Consider the following 24918-nt stretch of genomic DNA (forward strand, 5'->3'; position numbering starts at 1 on the left):
CACTTACCGATGTACTTGATGTTGCTCGAGGTTATCAAAGTAACATGAGAAAGGTCCTTTATGCACAGAAAAATCCCAATCCAAGAAGCACACAAGAAACAGACAAAAATCACACAAAATGCGACATCCTCCTCAATGCTCTCCATGACTATGATAAACATGAGAATTTTTGAAGTTCTGCAATAAACTTAGCATTTGTTCAATAAAAGTACAACCCATTCAAGTGGCAGTGAGCAGGAACTGATCAATATTTTAGAACAGACATTAATGGTTACATTCTTGTTTTAGAAAACAGGAAGAGAGAAGAAATCCTGTCACTACTGAAGCAGAGAATTTATCTGTGTCTATTCCCCTGTGCATCACTCTTTACCTCCCCTCCCAATTACATCTACACTAGTCCTTTAAGAAGCCTAATGATGACTGTCACCTGTACTAGTCTGCCCTTCCTTTAAGGGAGGAAATGAGGGACTAGATATTATTTGGAGATTATCTGCTCTTAAAATAAAAGTACATCCTAAATGCAGCAGCTTGTTGAAACAGAAAGGGAGCAAGAAGCCTTGCATTTAACAGGTCAGAAAGCTCCTATGGAGGAAATTTCCATACCAGAGGGAGGCACAGAAAGATAACGCAGCAGTTTTCTGTTTGGAAGACAAGAAGAAAGTTTTAAAGTGGTAAACACAAGGCAGCAGGCCATAGAAATTTTATAGAGACTTACCAAATCACAGACACAAAACAAGAAGCTGTAAAATTACAGTAAGTTGAAGAGATCATTATGTTATGCTTGTAATTTGGATTTCAAGAAGGAACACTGTCAGACAGGAGTCAGAGTAGCTATCTGAAACATCAGAAGAGGACGAAGTAGTCAGGTTCAGATCAGCTAGAGACATAACCAGAGTATGCAGAACTTGGCATTTAGCCTTGCAGAGCTTCAGTGATCTACACAATGCAACTTCCTCCTAAAGTTATCAAATCACCCCAGTGCCAAACAGGGATCATATATCAAACAAACCAGGAATTCACAGTCAGAGAATGGTTGAAGTTGGAAGGGACCTCTGGAGACCATCTAGTCCAACCTCCTTGCTCCAGCAGGGGCACCTAGAGCATGTTAGACAGGATTGTGTCCAGGCAGGTTTTGAGTATCTCCAGAGAAGGAGGCTCCACAACCTCTCTGGGCAACCTGTTCCAGGACTCTGTCACTCTCACAGGAAAAAAGTTTTTCCTCATGTTCACGTGGAACTGCCTGTGTTCCAGTTTGGGCCCGTTGCCTCTTGTCCTGTCACTGGGCACCACTGAAAAGAGTCTGGCCCCATCCTCTTTATACCCTCCCTTACAGACATCGGTAAGATCCCCGCTCAGTCTTCTCTTCCCCAGGCTGAAGAGGCCCAGCTCTCGCAGCCGTTTCTCACAGGGCAGGTGCTCCAGTCCCCTAATCATCTTTGTAGCCCTACACTAGACTCCCTCCAGTAGCTCCAGGTCTCTCTTGTCCTGGGGAGCCCAGAACTGGACACAAGACTCCAGATGAGGCCTCCCCAGGGGTGAGTAGAGGGGCAGAATCACCTCCCCCGACCTGCTGGCAACAGTCTTCCCAATGCCCCCCAGGAGACCATTGGCTCTCCTGGCCACAAGGGCACATTGCTGGCTCATGGTCAACTTGTCATCCACCAGCACTCCCAGGTCCTACTCTGCAGAGCTGCTCTCCAGAAGCTCAGCCCCTGGCCTGTACTGGTGCATGGGGTTATTCCTCCCCAGGTGCAGGACCCTGCACTTGCCCTTGCTGAACTTCATGAGGTTCCTCTCCACCCAGCTCTTGACCCTGTCCAGGTCCCTCTGAAAGGCAGCACAGCCTGCTGGTGTATCAGCCACTCCTCCCAGCTTGGTGTCATCAGCAAACTTGCTGAGGAGGCACTCTGCCCCCTCATCCTGGTCATTGATAAAGCTGGACAAGACTGGACCCAGTACTTACCTCTGAGGGACACCACTAGCTACAGGCCTCCAGCTAGACTCTGGGCTGTTGATCACAACCCTCTGAGCACTGCCTTTCAGCCAGCTCTTCACCCACCTCACAGTTCACTCATCTAACCCACACCTCCTGAGCTTACCTATGAGGATATTATGGGAGACAGTGTCAAAAGCCTTGCTGAAGTCAAGGTAGACAACGTCCACTGCTCTCCCCTCATCTACCCAGCCAGTCATTCCATCATACAAGGCTATCAGGTTGGTTAAGCAGGATTTCTCCTTGTAGATCCATGCTGGTTACTCCTGATCACTTTTTCACCTCCATATGCTTGGGAATGACATCCAGAATGAGCTGTTCCATCACCTTTCCAGGGATGGAGGTAAGACTGACTGGCCTGTAGTTTCCTGGCTCCTCTTTCTTGCCCTTTTCAAAGGCCAGAGTGACATTAGCTTTTTTCCAGTCCTCAGGCACCTCTCCAATTCTCCATGACCTTTCCAAGATGTAGAGCAATTTAGCAATAACATCCGCCAGCTCCCTCAGTTCTATGTTCAAAGCCTGTGGATAGCAAAAACATCCTGTATGTGGAAAGATTCCTAACTGGGAACAAGGCAGGTGAAAGATTTGCAAGGACCTCGTCAGAGAACACATTAAGTACTATTCATACTCTATAGCACCTACCAGCCTCAATAAGAGGCACAGTTTATATCAGAAAAATACCAATCACTATCAAAATATCCAACTGTTTTCAGAGTAATGGTTGTAAGTCTGTTGCTTTACTATGTCAGGTGCAGTCATCATTTACTCAGTCTTTTACTGATACAAATCACTATCAGAATAAACCAAGACTTCAAAGAATTAAATTTGTTTCTAAATCAGATTAAGGTAATACAAAGTTTTGTAGACCAGTGTTACACTAATATTAAATTGGTTTAAGGTGATTAAGTTTTTACCGGCTTATGTTATAACAATACATACAAAAATTTAATGATTTAAGGGGGTTCATGAAAAATGTACCCGTTTAAAAGAGGTTTTAGATAGTTTAGCTAAATTGATGCAACAACAACTAGCTAAACAAAATTAGTTTCTCAATGAGATAGAGCTGTTTTACAAGAGAAGATAGCAACAGCAAAATTGCTGAGGAAAAAAGGCAAAAATTCTTCTGTTAAAAGAAGGAAAGTAAGCTTAACAGGAGGAAAAAGTACAAAGAAATAACCAAATTAGAAATAAGACACAAGATAAGACAAACAGAAGAAATCTTAGAACTAAAATGATACCACAGAACTATAACTATCTTCTTCTAATCTGCCATATCCATAAAAGTTCATAGACTTAACACTAGAGAACTTTCCCTACAGAGAAGAGACAAAGTGAAATACCAGCAAGAGGTTTTTATTAAGATGAAAAAAGATGTATAAAAATAGACTTTGTGACAATCAGTAGTACTGTACCAGTGCATACAATTATCAGATTTTCCATACCATTTTTTTGTATAAATTAAATATGAAATCCTTTCTTGTATTTTGATTTTTACTTAACTAATTCATTTTTTTTCTCCTACTTGCAAACTGCAAACTACTTGTTCATACAGTTTCTGTTAATCAGTTTTTGCAGAGGTCAATGCTTCAGAGATCAGGATGAAAATTTAGCAGATGAAAATCCTTTTGCAAAGGATAGCTGTTTTCATCTAGCACAAAATGGCTCCTAATTTCCAAGAAATAGGATGCTTCCGTATCTGCTAGCAGCAAGTGACACAGTTCTGCTACTATTACACGGTAGGTCATATCTGAGGAGGGCACTGCAAAAGACAGAACAAACCAATTCACTTTATGTTCATAATGGCACCTAACATACAAGTTCTGCCCACATGAAAACTACACTTAATTACTGGAAATGTAGCTTCATATCTAAATAGAAAAATCAGTTTTTGCTTGTAATTGCATTTCTTTTTCAAATAGTTTGTTAAAATTGCTTCTCAATAAATCGTAACACTTGTGAATCATGTACAACACCTCTCAACAAGTCAAACTTAGGATGCAGAGAAGTCTGCCTGAAACACTGTTCAGTTACTTAACAGTACTTAACTTAAACAGTTACTTAACTTAGCAGGAAGCTATTTCTAAACACTAGTAAGAGATTCTATTTTGCATACATGGGATCCCATTTAGTAACTAAATATTTAGTTATACAGTGTATAAACAAATGTTCATATACCATCTGACCTTTTACTCTTCCCATCTCAACTCTGAGCTTCTAGCTTCTCCCACATTTGTTCCATGGCAACTGAAATATTTTCTTAAAAGTTTAAGTCCAGAAGTCAAATCAAAGCTGAATATATACTATATAAAATATAAGCAGTCATATCTATCCAGAATGACAATTTCATCTTGATTCCACCATATAATCAATAGTTAAAAATTTAGTTTTCATTGTAAACTGTGGCTCTTGATTGTTCTACAACAAAAAATTCATAGAACAGTACCTACTAATCTGTTCAGCCAGTCTGCAGGAATATTGAGGAAGATTTTTTCCATCAGCTCTGACACCACATGAACATAGATTTCATATCCTCCATCTTCAACTGTCATCAAAGCTGGTCTAGATCAGAAAGCAGAAGGTTCTTGAAAGATAATCTGTTACATTTTTCTGGTTGATGAAAAATTTCTGATGAAAGTAATTCAGTGCAATCATTACCATCCAACACTATACCAAAAACAAACAAAAAAACTATGCATTTTCTCTCAAAGTCAAAACATGAGCTTGATGCGTTCCAAATTCACCACACAATGCTAAAATAACCTCTGAAGTCATCAGCAAGCCTTACTTTCAGACAGATGCAGAAAACAGTGCTTTTGTAATATCTGCTGTTTTTTCCAAGAGAAAGAAAACTGCACCAAATAAGATTTTTAAATCCTCAGAGCATGAATATAAGTTTAGATGACTTAAAGCTGAGCATGTGATGCTTCTCCTGAAGCCCATCTTCCATGTCTTGAGATTAAAGTTATCTAAAACAGACTGAAGGTAGAATACATTCTTTTTTGCCAAAATGAGAAAAATAATCTTTCCCCATTTAAGAAAATTTTCTCAGATAAAGTATTATATGTACCAAGAAGTCATATTAACAGTGGGAAAGCCTTTTCTTGTCAATTGACTTAGGGAACACATTGTATTTCAATGCTTTGTTTTGATAATGTATTCACAGTGGGTGAAAAAATAAACACACAAAACCCTTACTAAAATCAGAGAGAAATTTACCTAACAGTAACGAGGTGCATAAAAAGAAAGAACAATCGTCTCCATATAAAATGACAAATACTGTCCTAACTAGTTTTCTGAAGACCTTCTTAAAAGAGAGTTAATGTCAACAGTTATCCAAAGTCACATTTCAAGCAAAGCAAGTACGTATGTGTATATCCGCACACAGAAGTTATCACTACGCATGCCAGGTGATTTAGAATTAAGTTACAGTAACGGGAAAATATATGCAAATACTTAAAGTTACAGCATTTTGGGAGTCAGACATTCGTTGTTTTTGACTTCATACACTTGACCAGTCATGTAGCCTAATCAGTCTACCCTGTATGAAGGCAATCAAAACCAGCAGAATCTGCTGATAGCCTAGCAACCACTTCATCCACTCACTGATACTTCCAAACAGTAAGTGTCAGAAAATTCTTAAAGGAATTTTCATTTCAGAAAAATATAAGGGAAAAAAAAAAAAAAAAACAACTCAACTGAGCAGATTCTGCTCAGTTCATAGTTTTACCGGTTCTGGATGGTATCACTGACACTGGAGAATGTAAGCCCTTAATTACTTTAGCGACTTACGTTAGCTAGTATAGTATTTGAAAGGAGGTATCACAACATGTCTGCATGGTAATCCTTAATAACAGATTCAACCAAACATTAAATGACAATCATGCATATTGAGTTTGTATGAACATTTAAGAACCAACTTCTCCAGTATATTTGTCGTGTGTATTTGTGTCTACCATGCCCTGCAGAGTTGCTAAATGTCAGAAGCTATGAGTCTCACTGTTACTAGCAACACTGATTTTTGGGAAAACTAAGAAAAATGGGAGACAACTTTTTCACAAATATTAAGACCTCTACATGATCCTAATAAAAGCTTATTTGAAAAGTAAAACTTTAAGATCATCTATGAAAAGGCAATTGTTAAATGGGCTGTCTTCCTAGTGAATTTCAAAACAAAACTGAAGGCATTACTGCAGGATCTATTAAAAAAGAAGAACAATTAAGTAATTAATCTCTAATTATACCTGTTGCCATCAGCAAGTACCACATACAGTGCAAAGAATGACACTAGTTTACCTTTATATGCAAATATTACCCTGAAATAGTACAGTTAATTGAGTCAAAGATAATTTGATCTTAGTCAATAAGCTTCTGCAGGAATTCTTGTTGGTATAGTTATTTGAAAATGCATCTGGATTTTTTTGTTATAAAACTAGCATTATGTCATTTACTTCTTTGAACTTTGTATTTATATAAAGTATGAATGTAAATATGTAAGCAAGTATATGTATACATATTTATGTATAAATTTAAATCTACAAATATTGAGGGATATGTACATAATAAAAACAGGAAATATATTTGAAATGCAAAGTAGGAAGACAGAAGCTCAAGGGTATTACTTAGAATGTCATCATCTGTACCAACATCACCTAGAATTATTTGTAGTATTACAGCATTTTATAGCCACTACATAATAGGAGATAATCTCTGTTATATTACAACAAAAAACAAATGGCGTCACATACTGCTAAACAAGTAAAACCAAAACTATTTTACTGGAAGTATTTTATATTGTAGAATACAGACCCAAGTGTTCCTATTAAGTATAAAACAGAGACTGCTGTCCCACAAGCATTTCTTTCCAGGTTGCTGTTTAACATAATTAAAAGGGATGCTGAATGACAGACAACCAGAAGAAGTAGCAATTCTTTTTAATACAGGTATTACCTAAATTTCAAGTTCATGTGTGTTCTTTGGAACTTTTTACTATTGGTGCCATTCCTTTATTATTCTCCCAATTCAGTCACTGGCACTGGCTTTTGTTATGCTCATGTGATGATGACATATCAAGTCCTTTACAGTGATGTTCAACAGTTGGGTTCTGCTTGCTTTCAGCTTCTCAGAGTGATCATGCTAAGGATAATTGTTTCCATGGCTTCTACCTCACATGCTCGGTGACTCTTTACCATGTGCTGTGCAACATGTGCATCATCAAAATCTTCACAACTTTTAAAAAATTTCACACTACTCTGATCAAGGCAGGATGCAATGCTACCTGACTAGCCCCCCCTCCCCCCCCCCCAGTCCCCTAAAGGAAACTAAAGTAATAAACCTCAAAATATCAGAACATAAATCTTGGTTATAGCAATGCTGGAGCAGTATCTAATCAGAGTATGTTATACAAAGTAATTAAATACAGCACAATCATCCTCAGTACTGAGCTTTTCAATGGGAGATGTTCCCACTTCAGGGTATAGCTGCTAAATTGGGCTCCTGCAGAAGTGGCAGAAATGGAAGAAAGGCAGTCACCTCCAGAAGAGACTGGAGATGCACTGTCAAATAGGATTGGCAATCAGGCAGTACTTCGGTATGTTGCCACTTGGAGAGTTCACATTAATAAATTAATTCCATTGGTAGCATGGTTAACATACCTAGCAGCGTTAATTCAAATGCTTATGCAGTACAAAGACAAATGACTGCAAATGTGACATTTCCCCAGTACGCAGACCATTCACTTGCACTCATCAGTTAATCTAAAAGCTATAGCTAAATTTCGTGATCTAAAACAAAATGATCACAGGAGACAAGAACAGGAGAACTCCATGTCTGATTACACATCAGATTATTTCCAATCTGTTGTATTAGACAAAAACCAACCTGCATGGTTGTTATATCTCTCTTCAGGAGAAAAATGCTTAACAGTACAGTAGATGTATAACCTATTCCATCTACTTCAAACAACCCTTTCAGTTTTAAACTGCATATTCAGCTTCCCAAATAACTATAGGCAATTGCTATTCTACCTCTGAAGAGAGGCATTTCTGTTTAGACAACTTATGCTGAATTACATGAAAGTTATTATGACTTCCAAAAGTTAACATTTTGGAAACAGTATTATTAAGTTAGATATGCTTGCAGAGAAATGCACTACGAGATGCTGCCAAATTTAAAGCTTTGAAAACCATAGACAATTGTGATCTACAAAAGTAACATTTAGCAAATCAAGTGATGCAATTGGAAAGACTTACTTTGCTTCATTTTCTGACTACGATTTCTAGCTACCTGTTTCTCAATTCAGGCTCAGTACTCAAGGTCACCTAAGTCTGAATTGCTTCAGCAAAAGTGAACAGCAGTCATGGCAAGAAAGAAAATTCTCAACACTTGTCATACTCAAACTTCAAAACAGAGCCTAGCACTGTCAATTTTCTTTCAGTTATATAAATGTAATTTTGCGATATACCTTATTGTCTAAATACCAGTTTTTAATATGGTGAACTGCAAATCAATTAGAAGCATAAAGATACAACTAAAATTCACTAATGGCATACATAGTTCTGACAAGAAAAATAGTTTTCAATGAACATTCACACTATCAGAATATTCCTCATATGCTACCAGAATGAATAGTCCTTCATAAAACTTGTAAGTCTAGTGAAGCATGACAGTGACATGGGCTTTTCTGCTGCTAGAGGAATCTGATATAACACCTGTTAAGTAAAAAAGTATGCATCATTCTCTGTGCACTAGGAATCTTTTATCTCATTATAGCTGCTGCTATTAAAATACTTATCTTTTTAATGGCAGCCAAACACTCCTTAGGATAGACAATAAAAAATTGTCATTTGACAGAAACACTATCAAGTTCAAGGGAGAAGGTGCTAGAGAAGGTAGGCAAGTCTGGACAAAAACACTTACAGAAGGAGGCAAGGATGGATCTGTGATCTTTGAAATCTAGGAGGTGAGCTCCTACATACTGAGAAGTTCTCTATTCTCAATTTTCATAACTTTTTTCTTAATTTTCCTGAATTTCATATTGTCATAGCACAGAAAGAATACTGAAGTCTTATTATATTAGTGTTTATGTAAAAAAAATACATTTACACTTTCAGTCTTCAGGGCACCCAATTTACAAAAGAAAAAAAGAAAATCATGTAAGCGTATATACATGCATCTAATCTTGCATCTTCAGCACCTTAGAAAAAGATGAACTTTTATCACAATCATGATTAACAAAACAGGCACCTGTATTTCATATGAAAAACATGGTGACCTAATGCAATGATCTTCAGAATGACCTAACCTCAAAACCCTAAATTCCAAAGAGGTCTTAAAAAAAAGAAGTCATCTAAAATGTTTAATAATTGGACTTAATCATGATAAATAGTAAAGCAGTATGCAGATTTTACTCACAAAAGGGTGCTGGAAGCCACTGTATTTCTAGAAGTATAGCATATGCTGAGTTTAATACACCCTTGTATTGATAGATTTAAAAAAAATAGATAAAAGGGATATCAATCACAGGCTATGGAGAAGCAAATGTAATTTTCTACCAGTTATGCATGCAGTTTTACAAATAAAACTAATAAAATCATTAACATTTCAAGTTGTTGCACAAATAGGGCACTAATGCTAGGACAGCATGTTCAGTCAATAAATTATTTTTTTTTTCCATTGAAACAAGATATTTGTTTAGCAAAGCAAGTTTTTTTTTTCCCCTCTATTAACACAATGTACTAAATCATCTTACAATATAGAATTGGGAGCAAAGAGATCCACTGTTGCTGAACTGATCACAGCAAAATTTCAGTGAAAGAATGCAATAGACTTTTCTTCAAAAAGGTTGTGTATTCAAGTTCCACACACCTGTAAACACATGTTCATAATGCAAAAGTCTTTATTATCATTTTTCTATCACCTTTTGTGTGAGAGGGTAAACTGAGGTCCTTCGAGTTACTTTTATAATAGAAATAGAGAATCTTTCCAATCACTAGGAAAAATTGGGAATATAAGCTACCTGACACACTATAAAGGATATAGTGTTTGCTCATTGTTGCATAAAACCTGGGAAACAACATCCTGCATTCTAGATCTCACAACAAATGTCAGCCAAAAGTAAGTCTGTCATATTTACTGGATAAACACTAAAGAATTGTAAAAGGACAACACGGGTAATTTTAGCATTACGCATAAAACACCTTATTCCATGAGTTTCAGACCTATTTCTGGTTACATACAAGTGTTTTCTTGTGGACATACGGTTGTCAAGCAAAACTGGTATCATCATGAAGGCAGAAGGATGTAGATACTTTCTAACTAGATACTGGAAATTTTTGATACATAAGTTGCCTTAGTGTTGTTCTTTTGTTTCTTATTAAAGATGCAAGATAAGATATTTTACATAAGGAGAAAGCCAAGTAAGTAGCTACTGTGCATGCAATGATTCGTTGATCTAACTCACTATGAAGTAGCTTTGGAATAATTTTAGAAAGCATGTCAGTAGAAAAATTACATATTCTAGAATTCTATCACTGCCTCAGAATTGACCCTCTCTAGCCATGTCTTGCAAGTTCCTATAATACTTACATTCCAAAAAGCTTGAAATAAATTAAAAATTGAACAATTTTAACTAGTCACTGATGATATTTTTAGACCAACTGCAGCTGTTTATCCTCTTCTGTTAGTGGTATATGTACATATATACCTTGTCTCACAGTGCCATCTGCTGATCATTTAGTATCTCTGCTCTTTACAAGAATGTTTACTGAAACCTTTGCTGGTATCATTTCTGCAAGGCTAAATTAGATTATTCAACTTGAAAAAAAATGGTTGTGCATTCACACAGTTTCAAAGCTACATTGAAACAAAATGATCAGGGAGTGTCTGTGGTCAACATCCTCTTTCATTTTAGCTCATTTACACTGAGTAAACCCCATTATCGCACCATACAGTATTCAAAGAAAGAAAAAAATAGTTAAGATTTAAACAAAGCATACCACCTAATAATAATGGTATTGCAATTGCTGATAGAGTAAATTAAAGATTTCCTTGAAAATTGCTTAAAAAAATGGAGGTTTCTACGCATATCTGAAATACATTTATATTTTGACCATTCAACATATTACAGTGTAATTCATCATTCTAGTTTTGTTTGGCTTACCTATAGAATGTTTTTACTTTGTTGTGTGGCAAACATCTAACACATTGCTCGTAGATCTTGTTCTCATCTGCCTGTAGTTCTGAACCACATTTAGCACAACCTGAATAGGTAATCATAGGCAGAGAAGCCAAAACACTGTCCAGGGAAGTGTTAGCATGGAAGATGAGTTGCCTGTACTGGCCTGTTGAAATGGTAAACTTCAACTCTAAAATACGGGCTTTCAGTTGAATCACTCCTACAGAAACAACAGTTACAATCAAATCTGCATTCAGTTTTACAGACAGTAACAACAGAAAGCAAAGGAGCATAACACAGCTGATTCAAAAACAATTATCATCATAAAGTTTTCTGAATAGCAGTTTTCTTTTGAAGTGCACACTCATGTTTTCAGAGATCAATTCTGCTGTGAAAAATTGTGGTAAAATATTAATTCTAAAAATGTGCTTTTAGATACTATTGAGATGGATATCAATACAGAAAGACCTAAAGAAAAGAAAAAGATTGCATAATTGCACAAATAATTTCCATGTCCAGCAGTACAAGAAAACTATCAAAGTAATTTCATATTAGAAACTGTTGATCTTGACACAAGATTTCTAATAAGGTCATAATTAACGAACAGAATTCTGTGACACTGTAAAAATAGGTATTTTGATTAAAAGAATCAGTAGCAATAGAAGTTTCATTTGCTGTTATGTCACACAAACACAGAGATAACTCAGTATAAGCATACAGATCAAAACTGGAACACTCAAACAGAATAGAAAAATCATTTGATAAACTTCTGTAGATATTACATACAAAGTGCTAATTTTCACAATACAAGTCAATCAAATCTATGCAGGTTTTCATTGATAAAGCAAAATGCTACTTTGAAATTTGTCATTTGAATCTCCTGCAGATCAAGTCTCTAATCTGGTAGATTGCGTGTGTTCACACACTGTTGGCAAAACTACCTATCCTTTCCAGACTTAGTGCTCAAAAAGAGAGCATACCGATCAGAACATAATAGAATAATCCATGATTAGATCAGATAAATAAAATAATTGCTTTTCTTCCATCCTGATTCTGAAACAATGAAAAGCATAACCTTAACAGCTTAGTTTTATACTATCTATTTATACATAAAATGAATTAAATGTTGCAAAAGCAGCTTTATTTCCTCTGCTTCTTAACGTTTACCACTAATTGTAACATCTACTTTTTTTTTTGGGGGGGGGGGGGGAAGGGAAGGGGGAGGGTGAGGACAAAAGGAAAGAGGTGATCTTACATAAATATTTTTTTTTTTGGTCCTTCTGCAAGAAGTTTTCATGGTTTCATTAATTTTTGAAAAGAGAAACAATCCTTTCTAGTTTTATATATCTATAATCAAAGACAATAGCATCAGCTCGGTAACTCCGGCATTTACTCCAGCAGTTTCTTCAAAAAGGATGTTTTACTTCTAAGATCATGTTTTCAAGAAATAACATTCCATAAACTTTTAGTGGTTAATCATATCATCATTAAAATAATTGGTATGGGGAACAAGAGGCAGCATTTCTCCATATATTCCAAAGCTATCTTTGTACGGTACCAGGTACTATACTCGAATCTCACTTCTGTGCTCACTGAATGAAGACTACATTTGTAGTTTGGCTGGGTACTGAATAGCAGCCTCCAAAATAAATTCAGGCTCCCAAAACAACTCTAACAAAACAAAAAAACATTTTGCTGCCATAAGCATAGCATACATTCTGCTTAGCTATGCATTGCACTATATGAACACCACAGAATTGTGGATAACAAATTTACCTGAACATTTTTCCTCCAAATGTGCTGAGAGATTCGTCATTTTCGTGAGGAATGTTTTACTCTTCTGAAATCTTTCTTTAAATTCAATTACCCTTTTGTCATCATCAAACAAGCACTCACAGGATGACCATGGAGTTGTGTGCAGTTCAAAGTCACCTGACACAGAACTACGTTGGACAAGAAGGTATTTAAAGTCCCATATGTGATCTACGGAATAAACAATAAACAAAAAACATACAGAAAGGTTTGATTTCCAAATGATTGTTAATTCACAGAAAATTGAAATCACCTATAACACTGAATAATAAATCAGTAAAATATTTTCACATTGTCAGCTCTGGTAACTTTATTTCAAACCTCATGACACACAAATTTTTTTCTTCTTATAAAGGTTGCATGATAATCTCATAGTTCCTTAAAAACACCAGAGATGGTTATGCTTTCATGGTCGCAGAGAAGGCGTAAAAAACCATAATCCAAGTATAATACAATGATTTGAGGGATAGTTTCATGTTTTCAGAATGATTCAGAGGGGCAACACTAACAATGTGGTTTGAAACAGAACAGTCACCAATTTGATCAAATAGGCACATTTTACACTATAATTTCTTGTGCTTTTAAAAATCGCTTGTTATGAATATTACAATTCTTTTGTTTCCCACAAAAAAGTTTTTTAAAAAAATCTTTCACTGAACCTTTGCTTTGTTGAAACAATAATGTGCAGAAATAATGGTTATGACAACAAGAATTATTCATGAAGGAGACTGATAAATACAAAAATTTGGAATGAGGCAGAAATATGCTAGAAGAAGCTATATGCTCGTAAAGTATGTTAGAGAACAGTCCTAGTTTCTGCTTTGGCTGATCTGGCACTAGCATTTGTTGTTTTTCAGCTGAGCATGCTTTCTATTATCCTATCAAATTCCTCTGGGGTTGGAACTGAAACATTAGTAAAGGAAGCTACCCATCACTTCCAAAATTTTTTCCTGAATTCCTGGCCACATTTTGAGAGATCAGTCCTACTAATTATGTTTTCCTTAATTTTATACAGCTTCTATAAATATCACAAAGGCGCTAAGATTTAGTAATATTTAGAAAGGAAATGGTTAAAAAAAGTTTATCCTCTCAAATTTATGATTTACGCCTAACTTATTCTGCTCTCCTTTTGTTCATGCAGAAACTCTGTTCAGAGGAGCTAAGATGATCAGTTAGGAAGTAATTTAGGAAATTTTGGCTAACCATGCTCAAGCAAACCTTAGAATTAAATTTAGCAGAAAAACTTCTAAAGTAATATTTTTGTTTTTTTAGAGGGCAATCAATTTAAAGAACATATTTGTTAATGAATGCTGCTAATTCCAATTACTGGCAAAATTCTGATTGCTACCATGATTATCATGTTTCAGAAATATAATAGACAGCAAAACAAATGTCGTTCCGCTGCCTAACAAAACATTGACTCAAACTTTCCAATCCTGATCTTGTTCAGATACTTAATTTTACTGATTTCCATGCAAAAAGAACAGGCACAGCAAATACTCAAGGACATTAAAAAAAAACCAAACAAACACAGAAATGCCCCACTACCTGTTTTGGGGTCATTAAGGCACATGTTCACAAGCAGCCTTGAACTATAATACTACTAAAAAAATGAAATGGTTATTTGACAGCCACATCTCATTTGTTGGGCTGTTTGCAAACTAGAATTAAGTGACTGCCTTTTCATGTAATCATTCTGATGTTAAATACTGTATTTTATTCCCTAGAAATAATGCAGAAACACTAAGAACATACTCTACTCTAGTGCCATTTTCATGATGTTCTTGTGGTCTTCCCATAACAGAATGATGCCTTCATTTCACTGATACTGAATTCATTTTTCAACATTCAACTCAAACTTTGGAAAAAGAAACTAGTTCTGTATTTCTTGCTAGCTCTTGAAGGAAAGGAACTGGCAATGTCTGGAGGAAAAAAGAAGATCAAGTTATTAAATTTATCAACGGTTTCCTGTTCACGATAAGTACTTTTTAAAACAAATTCCTTCTCCAAAATGCTGTAATTTATATAATATTGATTCATTTTCCATGATTCCACAAGAAAGAAAAATACTTCAGTAAGAGAATACAGAATTGTATTGTATTTTGTGTTGTCCTCCACTTTGCTAAAGATTCATTATTCACTTGCTTATAAATTTTTGGTAAAATAAAAAATTTCAGGCTGTTCTTTCCTATCTGTTTACTCAAGCTGAAAGTTTCAGCTACAACAATCACTTTTGGAAATGAGGTTAGAGAAATATAGACTGTTTTCTTGTAGTCACAGGTCTAAGTTTTTTTTTTTTTTTTTTTTTTTTTGAAAGAAGTTCTGATACTTTCATATTTTGGGTAGCAGTCTCAGGGATGCTTTTAGGGATTGGGGAGGGGTCATAACTTCCAACGGTTTCAAGATCCAGGAAAGTCTCTGATGGTAGATGCTCAGATAGTGTTTTGCAGTAAAAGACTCTTAAAAACCTCCATCTCTACTGAACAATCTAATTTCATGCATCTCTTATCCATGACTACAGAGATCTTGCAGTCCCCCAGAATCGAGTATACTCCAGCCCAAAGCAAGATTCAGGTGAAATATTACAGCATAGCTGAGGGAAAATGAAAACAGAAGAAAGAAATAGAAACAAATACTTGGCAAGAGTAGGGCAACAGAAATGATAATACGTGGAAGTAGAAGACAGGTAGTATCAGGATTGGTCTATCTACTAGATCACAAGATCTGACTGAAACCTGAATTGAACACACTATTTAGATCCTCAGCATTCCTCTGATGAATAGGCAAATCTGTGCTTGGACAGCAAGGGAAACAACCTGAAATTTAAAATAGCTGAATTTAACAAACTACTCAGATCTTCAGCATTCCCCTGCTGACTAGATAATGGGTCACAAAATTCATTAGTAAACTGAGTATCAAATATAATCTCCTGTTAATCTCCCTTGGTGTGAAAAGATGTTCAGATCCTTCCTCTATTTATTTGTGTTTTATCAGATCAGAGGGATGTACTGTGGTTCTGAAGATTTCAAATAGTAGAGAAGGGTCCCAAAAACATGCTTTTATTGCAACAGTCCCCTTAATGTGTTGTGTTTATCTGAATGAATACAAAGACACTTTGCCTCTAATTTTACAGTCTGAGTATTTTAAATTTCAGGTTGTTTCCCTTGCTATCCTTTGTATTTCCTAGATTTTTCTATCTTGAGCTACAGCAGAAAACTCTGCACTTAAATCTGGTATGTGTAGAGAAATGTGCTGAAGACATCTGAAAAATATCAGTGGATTCCCACTGTAGTCTGAGAAATTAACACACTGTCAAACACAAGGAACTGGTGAAGGAGGAAATTGCAAGTCTATGCCTCTAGACTATTTCAGCAAACAGACTTAAAATTAATCAGAAACATAGATTTCAGTGGCTTTAAATCAGGCTTTTTGAGACACTTCAACATTCTTTCTGTGCCCCACCCAGCTCTTACCATGTCTTCCAATTCATCTGCTGTTATTATCCCTCCTTTGGCAATCTACAGTCTTCAGTTTTTCTACTCTTTGGGAAAAAACTCTGGGTTGTGCAGAATTTGTAATTTTCCTAAATTCTTAAATCATGTTTCTTCTCTCTTAAATATGTATCTTATTAATGTGCCTTTTTTTTCCCAACTGTTCCAAACTCTTACAAAATGAATTCACTCATGCTGGCTTTTCTCTAGTAACTGCTTCAGTTTACCTGAAAATTAGCTGAGATTATCTCAGTATCCCTGCATACGTACTTCTAGTCTAAGAATACCAATTGCTACAATACTTTTGCTATGAGATACTGTTTTATAGATCCCCCTCTAAATCATTCCTTCAGTATGGCAAAGGGGACATACATCTTAGATTTGCTCTGTGCGCCTAACAAGAACTTACTCTGTATTTTTTCCACCATCTACAGTTCAGAATTTTACCCCATATTAACAGTCACTCCAGTCTTTCAAGAATCTTTTAGCAAAAGATGAAAAACAAATGTAGCTTGTTTTGGAAACAATTGTTAGACACACCAAAATAGTATAGTGTTATGTATTTTATTTAAAAGATGGACACAATTTAGAAATTACAAATCCCCTGCTGTACAAGACCACAAGGTATCTAATCTGCCAGTACAAACAGTAAACACATGCCCCAGCTGGTTTTCTATGACTCCTAGCAAGAACGGACATCACGTGCTGTCCTCCTGTAACTCACTCAACAGTATTCAGTTGTATGACATGTATGTCTGTTTAGCATGATAGAACTATCTTTTTTGGCTATCTTGCTGGGATCAAACGTTCATGGTTTGTCTATCTGTGGTATTTCTACAGTTGAGAAATCACTCTTACCTTGAATTTCAGATAGTCTTTTAATGATTAAAATGCAAGGTGCTAGATGAACACTAGCCAGAGAAGACGACACAAGCTTTCCATCAGATACTAACAGTTGTAACACTACGGAGATCTACCTTTTCTTAGACTTCTGCTTTAAGCATTAGGGAATGATTAACCACAGTAACTTAAAGATTAACTATGATAACTATTTAATATTTTCCAACTATAATATAGTATTAAAACATCTCAAAAAACCTGTATTTTGGAATATTTTTGGCATTGAGTTCTGCATGATTTATAATCACTTGTTTATCTAGTGAATTGTATACATCTAACCACATTTACAGACACAAAAACAAAAGCCATGTAGGTTTTAATATACTGAAGTTACTAAGGTGGAATGCATACACTGAAAGTCAGCAGTGGAGAGAAAACTAGGAATTGAAGCAAAAACAGACAGCAGCAGAAAGATTCAGAAAATCTGCTGATTTAGTTAACACTCAAGTTCTTTTTCATAGTTATATGACAATTAGACACCAGAGAGTTTTACATCTAAATAGAATTTTCTAAATATTTATAATTTAATACCATAAAAATTCCTCAGGACTCTAAAATGAGTGCATGCAAATTCTGTTGCTGATGGCATTATTTTCAAAAAAAAGATAACTTTTAAAAATATCCAACATATTGTCCTAGCAAGATGCAGGAATATTTAAAGGTTGAAAGGAAAATGTTATCAGTTGAACATTTAAAAGCTATTAATGACATCACAGAATTTCTATTACAGTAGCCTAAAGTTCCAAAGATTTTACCTTTTCTCCTTTGAAGTTGAGGGTACCAGGCTGCCCCAGCTCCCCACAGCACCATTCTATAATGTCGACCTCTGTTCTGTTCTACTGTTAGAATAACTTTCCTTTGGCTGCCCCCTTTGTAGTTGTACACAGATTCTGAAAAAGTTTGAAATAATGTGACTTATTTTATAGGAAGAAGTATATAAACAAACAAGAAAATGACCACAAATTTCTTCAAGATAAGATTAAACAATTTATGATTTCTTCACCAATATGAAGCTAGCTTGAAGAAATGCATAGAGAATGCTATTTTAGAAATACATAGAGAAAATAATTTAGATGTAGCAATAATTTTCCAAGCATCTAAGTATTCAGCAACCGGACACTTCCTGGGAAATAGCGGGTATTGATGAGCATTTTTGAGCACTCCAACTCATCTTGACTGGTTTCAACAGGGAAAAGACTGTACTCAAAACACCTTAGTAACAGATTATCTCTAAATATGAAACCACTGTTTCTGCAATTGCTGGGGAATAAAAAAAAAAACACATTTCTGTAAAAATTTTCATATAAAAGAAACTGTAGCTCGGTACAAGCATCCTAAGAGAATTAATAGCATATATAGACAAACAATTATAAGATCTCTATGACATTCTTCATTCAGGATACTGCTTGAAAGGTTCTGGTAATTCCATATTACAGCTGTATTTTCATAAATTCAAATAAAATTCTTGGATAATAGATCCTGCTTTAAATCAGTGCCAACAGTTTCAGAATCACATAAAATAATCAATTAGAGATTTCTATCTCTACAATTCTCCATTTATAATAAAGGTGATATTGACAGTGTGGGTAAGATCATTTCAATCTTCTGCAGCACTAAAACACAGTGATAGTGCAGTACGATCAACTAAATCTGAAAAGCATTATGTCAAGCATGGAGAAATAGCGGCTTCCCATGGAAAAATGGAGGAAAGTCAGAATATTTAAGTAAGTGAAAAGAAAGGGGGGGGGGACTCCCTTTCCAGGTGGTAGCAGTGGTCTAACTTCCCAATGCCTTGAAAAACATATGTATGTTAATACACAGTACATAATATACTAAGAAGGCACCAAGATGATTTGTTTTTGTTCATTTCAGAAAGTTGAGAAGATGCTAGGAAGGAACTATTTAAGGTCTCATTATGATGAATGGATAGAAATAAACTATAATTTTAACACAGAAAATTAAGATAGAAATGACTTCGGAAAAAGGAATCCTGAAGTAACTCCATTCACTGTTCTAAAAGGAACGAACAGTTTAAAAAAAGAGTACATTAAACACCTGGATTCACAGCCATGAACCCTCAGGAAACAATTCTTAGTAATTAAAAAAAAAAAGTTCCACCATAACTGCAACAGAGCCTTCTTCTCAGCACTCCTGCTACACACAGCTCTCCCCAGAAGAGGATTTCAGATGCACATTCCTCCTATCTAATACATTCCTGCTGCCCTTTCCACCTCCCCACACTGTACCTCATACCAGCATGCTTCTCCAACGCCCCACCTTGCTGAAAATCAGGTCAACACTATTTTGGAGCTCTGGAGATGCTCAAGTCATCTGACTGACCAGTCAAGGCATTAGTAACTGCAGTCTGTACCACAAAGGGTGACTGCTCACTCCTTAGTGAGATCTCATCAACTCTCAGTGAGCAGGAACACTGATTATTAGTGCCTTCTGCCTGCAGGCTTATCCCCAAAACATGTACAATCCTGATCAGCTGGTGGGCAATAGCCTTCTTTCAGCAGCTAATTTCAGTCACTACTTCCTTCCTGCCTCTAACTCTGAAGTTCTCTACCTGTTGCACCCCCTATAAGAGGCTCATCAGAAAGCTCTTACCTGTGATTCATATCTCAAACACTGCAGTGTGGAGTTAGAAACAGCCAACACCTAAAATTTAAACCATTAAACCATTGCAAGGCAATTCTGAAGTTGTGAAAGTCCAATGCGTTAACTTACCTCTTAATATGGTGATGCTGATAATTTTTAAGACCAAGTGAACCAACGTATTTGACTGAAGCTGGTCTAGCTGAACATGCTGAATACTATCCAACCTCTGAACTTGTCTACATGGAAGGTCTCCAAAGTGGGGAAATTTCGATGATACGTATGCCAATAAACCATGAAGAACACCAACATCCACTATATGATGAACTTAAAACATAGGATTATCTCAAATTTTTGTTAAGCTAAGAGCTATAAAAAAAAACTATCAGCTGGTACATGCTTACACCAACAAAACCAAAATCATCTCATGATAATTCTAAGCAGCCAAGAAACTTGAGATGTATAGTACTTGATCCAAAATTAGATTGTATTTTGGATGTAGTGTAAGAATACTACTTTAAAATATATCAGAAATAGCCTTGTATTGTAACTTTGTAAGAACATAGGAATACTCATTCTTGACCATTTACTCCCATGCTGTCTTAAACAGTTGGCAATAATAGATGTCAGGAAGAAAAAAAAAAACAATAAAAGTTTGTAGTAATACTTCCACTGTATTTTCTACAAGCCTCCAACACTTCAAGTCACTTTAAAGTCTGTGCTTAATAGGTCTTGTTGATTTTTTGTTCCTTGAACTTACCTATTCGTTAAGCCTTCAAAACTTCTGTAACTACAACGTAATTCTTGCTATAAAGTCACCTTGTTAGGCAGTCTCAAACCTCTTAAGGTTGAGTTCTAGGAAAACAGCTGTTTCAAAATTAATCTAAACGAGTTCAGTTTTCAGTATATTGAAAGGTAACCATCCAACTTCGCAATAAACTCCATATGCCTACCCATGATGACATCATGTCCACATCTTGTCCACAGTGTTCTTGTCATATTCTTCCAGTGTTTTGTGCAGCTCAATTGATCACATTTACATTTTTATCCTGTATAAAAACCACTGGAGTACCAAATGATGTGCTTTAAATAGCCATTTTATTGTGATTTTGAGGAATCTTCTGCATTCCAGACTTACATTGTTTTGGATTGAGAGATGAGCAGTTTCCCAGGTTCAGTAACTGACTGGTACATGTAGATTGCAGCATTACTTCTCCAAACCAAAGATTCTCATACATAATGATATCTGCAACAAAAAGTAGACTCACCAATCCATATATATTGAACATATTGAAATATGCATACTTTTTGGCTATAAAAACAGAAATCTGGAAACTGGTTTCAGATCAGAACTTTAGTTTTGAAGCTTGTTTCTGTTCAAGTTGCTACTTGTTTCCAGAGCCCCATGGCCTACTGGCTCCTTGATTCTTAAATGGCCTTTTTCAATGTTTTTGTTCATTACTGAGGGTTTGCTGCTCTCATTTATGTGCCACCTAGGACTAACATTCATATATAGAATGGTTTTGCAGAAAACAAGTGCAAAATCCCTACTAAAAATGTCACCCTGTTCAGAAAGTTAGATTTTCTTTGGAACTGGCATAAATTGAAGGAACTTCCACATAATTCATTGAGATTTAATGTGGATATCAACATCTATTATGATCTCCTAAGGAATGCAGATAGGAAAGAAATGTGAAATACGAACAGTGACACTACTAAAACAGTGCAGCAAGATGCTCAATATTACGTCTACTTGAAACGCAGAAGACTAAATTGCTTTAAAGAACACCTTTATTAAGTGAAGGAAAAAAACCCACCAAAGTCAAAAGCTGTAGTTGCACGGGTATTGTCAAAGTTTCTGCAGAAAAAAAGCTTCACAGTCTGGCTAAAAAATAATAATCTATGTGCATACACCAACCACAATGCTAGGTGAGCCGCTAGCATACCTATCTCACAGCATCTCATAGCTGCTGTTGCTAAATGCTAGCTAAGGAGCCTGACAAGAAATTGATTGTAGCATCAAGGGGAGCAATACTAAAGAGAAGAGACATATTACTGACAGAATGCAGCAAACTTAAATTTAGCCGACTGCAAGAAACCAGGAAAATGTCAAAATTGCAGGTACTGCTACACAATTTCAGGAAGCATCATACATGCAGACATTGAGAGTCTCAGGGAACACTTCAAAACAAAGTTATTTTAGAGCCTAACAACATAATTTACAAAGTGTTAAACAATATATTACAGTAGTTTGACAGTAGTTAATAGAAAGTACTGTATAAGCAAAATGGGTGAAGGCATTAGGCAATTATGGAATAGAACTTCTAGAACCACTAGGCAAGTTACTTTTGTGTGATATTTCACAGTGAGTAATAAAACACTAGGTTCACCTAAAAGCACATTTGATGGATTTTGCAATAAGAACATCTAAACAGAGAAGCAGGAAAAAGCCCAGCTTATCTTCAATCCCTAAAATACCCAGTTTTGCAACATAAGCACTTTTTCTTTTTTCAAGCAACTGAAATAAATAGGCATCTTAGAAATACAGCTGTAGTAGTATTCAAACATGAAAAATGTTATATTGTGTAGTTTTTTGCATATCCCCAGAAGAACTGGTCAAATCACAGCAATTTTGGTGGTGTAAGTTTTGGTCAAATCCAACCTTAAATTAGATGCATCATAGCTCTCATAGCACTGCATGAGATGCATTTGTTTAACTGGGGAGGATTTTGCTCCTGTCAGCAATTAAAGATCACAAGGATTTGTCAGGAGCAGTCTTCATTAACTGACATGTAAAAGGTAAACTGAAGACAATTTTTTACTCATGCAGTCTAGGCCAGTTACCAACTACATCTAACCCTAGAACCCCGAAAATCTTTCATGGAAGAAGAGTATTTCCTCTCCTGAAACTCAACACAAACATCACAATTTTCTGGTCAACCTGCTGGTCCAACAGCAGGGACGTACAAAAGTAAAAAAGAAAAATACGTAAATAACTAGCACATCTTTCAGTTTATGGTAGCACTTGCACCTTAACAACTGTTTTAAAAAACTAACAGGTTACAAAAGATGTCTATTTATAGCACTGCTGTAAGGGTCTATATGCTGCCTCAGACCAAAGACTACATATAAGAAATGACCAACTTCTACAGAATTTATGTTCCAATGGTATGATGATTTGGGGAATTCAAAGTGACATTGAGCCATGCTTTCAGATGCTTCGTGGTGGTTCCAAATTACTGGTTACACACTGTGCTACTAGCAGACATTTTAAAGACTTAAAATTTTAAAAAGGCAAGCAAGAAAGGAGTACTTACCTGTAAGTAGTACAATATCACCAGGAAACACAGTGAGTGACCAAAATGCAGCAGCACGCCATAGCACAACCTTTCTTTCAATTTTGGACTGGTCAGTAACTACAATCGTTGCTACTGGGACTTTAGATAAAGATCTGGGTCTTGTCTTTTTCTGTATTTCTTTAATATGACAGGGATGTACTATTGCTACCAAAACACTGTATTTTTGATTTTTGCAGCAGCAGTTCTTAAGTAATGATAGAAGATGCTTCTGAAGTTTCTTGAACTCTGTCACCCTCTCTTGATCCATTCTCATTTCAGGACCAGCTAGAGAAGAATTCAGTTTAGCTCTCTTTGATTTCAGCTGTCTTTTAAATGCAGAGTGAAAAATATAAAGAGACTCTTCAGACTTGTGGGCTCTTTTAAAAGAACTGTTATGAGAACTGCTTATTTGGGAGCACAGTATTCCTGAGCTCAATGGTTCAATAAGGACTTCATTTAAAAATTGTTCAGCAGGAACATTAGGAAGTTCTTCAGATGCATTTGTATTTTCATGAGCACTTCCTTCTCTTATTGTAGTGTCAAAACAGAAGGTTTTGCCATCACACTCAGAGCTGAAAAGTTCAAGAGAACCTGTATACTCTTGTTCAAATGCATTTTCAGCCACAATATGACATGTTCTGACATCAGAATTAAGACTGAAGTGTTCATATTGCCTTTCTTCATGTTTATTCTCTGCTTCTGTTTCCAGTAGTTCAATGGTTCTTTTCTGCATCTCATTTTGTTTCTTAAAGTCACCTTGTGCAAGAACAGCCATCTGACTTGAAGTCAATATACTACGAAATTCAGTGTCAGTTGATACTGCAAGGTTCGAACAATCATTTAGTTCTCCTTTTGGTTTTGACTCTTGATTTGAGGGGAAAAACACATCCAGATACTGACTTAGATGTTCATGGCAGTCACTTATATGGCCTGATGGAACATCTTCTCCCATAGACCTTAGATGTATGCTAATCTGCTTAGTAGAGGCAACCAAATTAGAAATCTCAGAGCAGTTAACTTCCAAATGACTGTTTTTTCCTTCTGTGAGGTTTGAACAACAGACGCATGATTGTTTTTCACCCTGTTCTTCCAATTCTCTAAACATTTGAGAAAGGTGTTCATCTGTAGCCTGATTTACGCTTGTGTGCGCACTTCTATCTTTAGACAATTGACAATCAGAGTAAATTAAACTGCCAGTCATCTTAGGAGTACTGGGATTGGTTTCCACCAAAGTTACAGATGTCAAGCACTCTTCTGTTACCACTGATCTTCCCTGTTCAGATTGCTGGGAGCAGTAACCACTTGTAGGAACTGCTGTCACTATAGAGCTTTCACCCAGAAACATTAAGTACTGACTACTGTCAGTACTTCTACATTTTTCAGAAAAAAGACTATGTCTATCACACGAACAGTGGAGTTCTCTCCATTTTTCAGCAGCAGACACTGAACTATTATGTTCTGACACCTCCAGCTGGCTTGGAATACTAGGTGCTCCAACAAAAATATGGATCTGAGGTCTTTTAGACATTTCTGATTGCTGTGTAAGTTTGACCTTAAACAATGTGGTTCGTGCAATATATATAATGCTAAATATTAGCAAATGCAAAACTATTA

General features: G+C 36.0%; 2 protein-coding genes across 5 annotated transcripts in view; both read right to left on the reverse strand.

The window, feature by feature from the left end:
- The window catches only part of GPRIN2 (G protein regulated inducer of neurite outgrowth 2), a 49249-nt gene extending 46736 nt beyond the window's left edge, over window positions 1-2513 (reverse strand). For all 3 annotated transcript variants that reach the window (XM_062580410.1, XM_062580411.1, XM_062580408.1), the window contains exons 1-3: window positions 2100-2513; window positions 716-835; window positions 8-56 (exon numbers count right to left, since the gene is read on the reverse strand). The gene's annotated coding sequence lies outside the window, so the exon portion shown is untranslated. The remainder of the gene's footprint in view (window positions 1-7; window positions 57-715; window positions 836-2099) is intronic.
- An 826-nt stretch (window positions 2514-3339) lies between these two features.
- SHLD2 (shieldin complex subunit 2) lies at window positions 3340-24875 on the reverse strand. 2 transcript variants are annotated; one of them, XM_062579884.1, is made up of 8 exons: window positions 23284-24875; window positions 21105-21212; window positions 20099-20293; window positions 18124-18258; window positions 12942-13148; window positions 11151-11385; window positions 4437-4552; window positions 3340-3752 (listed from the first exon to the last, which is right to left on the reverse strand). In XM_062579884.1, exons 1-8 carry the CDS (start codon window positions 24830-24832, stop codon window positions 3580-3582), a joined length of 2718 nt encoding a protein of 905 aa, XP_062435868.1. In that variant the 5' UTR covers window positions 24833-24875; the 3' UTR covers window positions 3340-3579. The 2 variants fall into 2 exon arrangements, with proteins under 2 accessions (XP_062435868.1, XP_062435869.1); XM_062579885.1 differs by having other exon boundaries at window positions 3645-3752; window positions 4441-4552.
- Between the last annotated feature and the right edge of the window lie 43 nt (window positions 24876-24918).

This window comes from Rhea pennata, chromosome 7 (genome assembly GCF_028389875.1).
Source record: "Rhea pennata isolate bPtePen1 chromosome 7, bPtePen1.pri, whole genome shotgun sequence".
Lineage (NCBI taxonomy): Eukaryota > Metazoa > Chordata > Aves > Rheiformes > Rheidae > Rhea > Rhea pennata.

Bases quoted from the DNA above. Each gene is read 5' to 3' on its own strand.
- SHLD2 (XM_062579884.1), bottom strand. From the start codon at position 24,832: ATGTCTAAAAGACCTCAGATCCATATTTTTGTTGGAGCACCTAGTATT. The intron at 20,294-21,104 runs GTAAGTCTGGAA...CTATGTTTTAAG, and splicing joins ATCTCTCAATCCAAAACAAT to TTCATCATATAGTGGATGTT. The intron at 4,553-11,150 runs GTAAGCCAAACA...TTTCTGATCTAG, and splicing joins AAAGTAAAAACATTCTATAG to ACCAGCTTTGATGACAGTTG.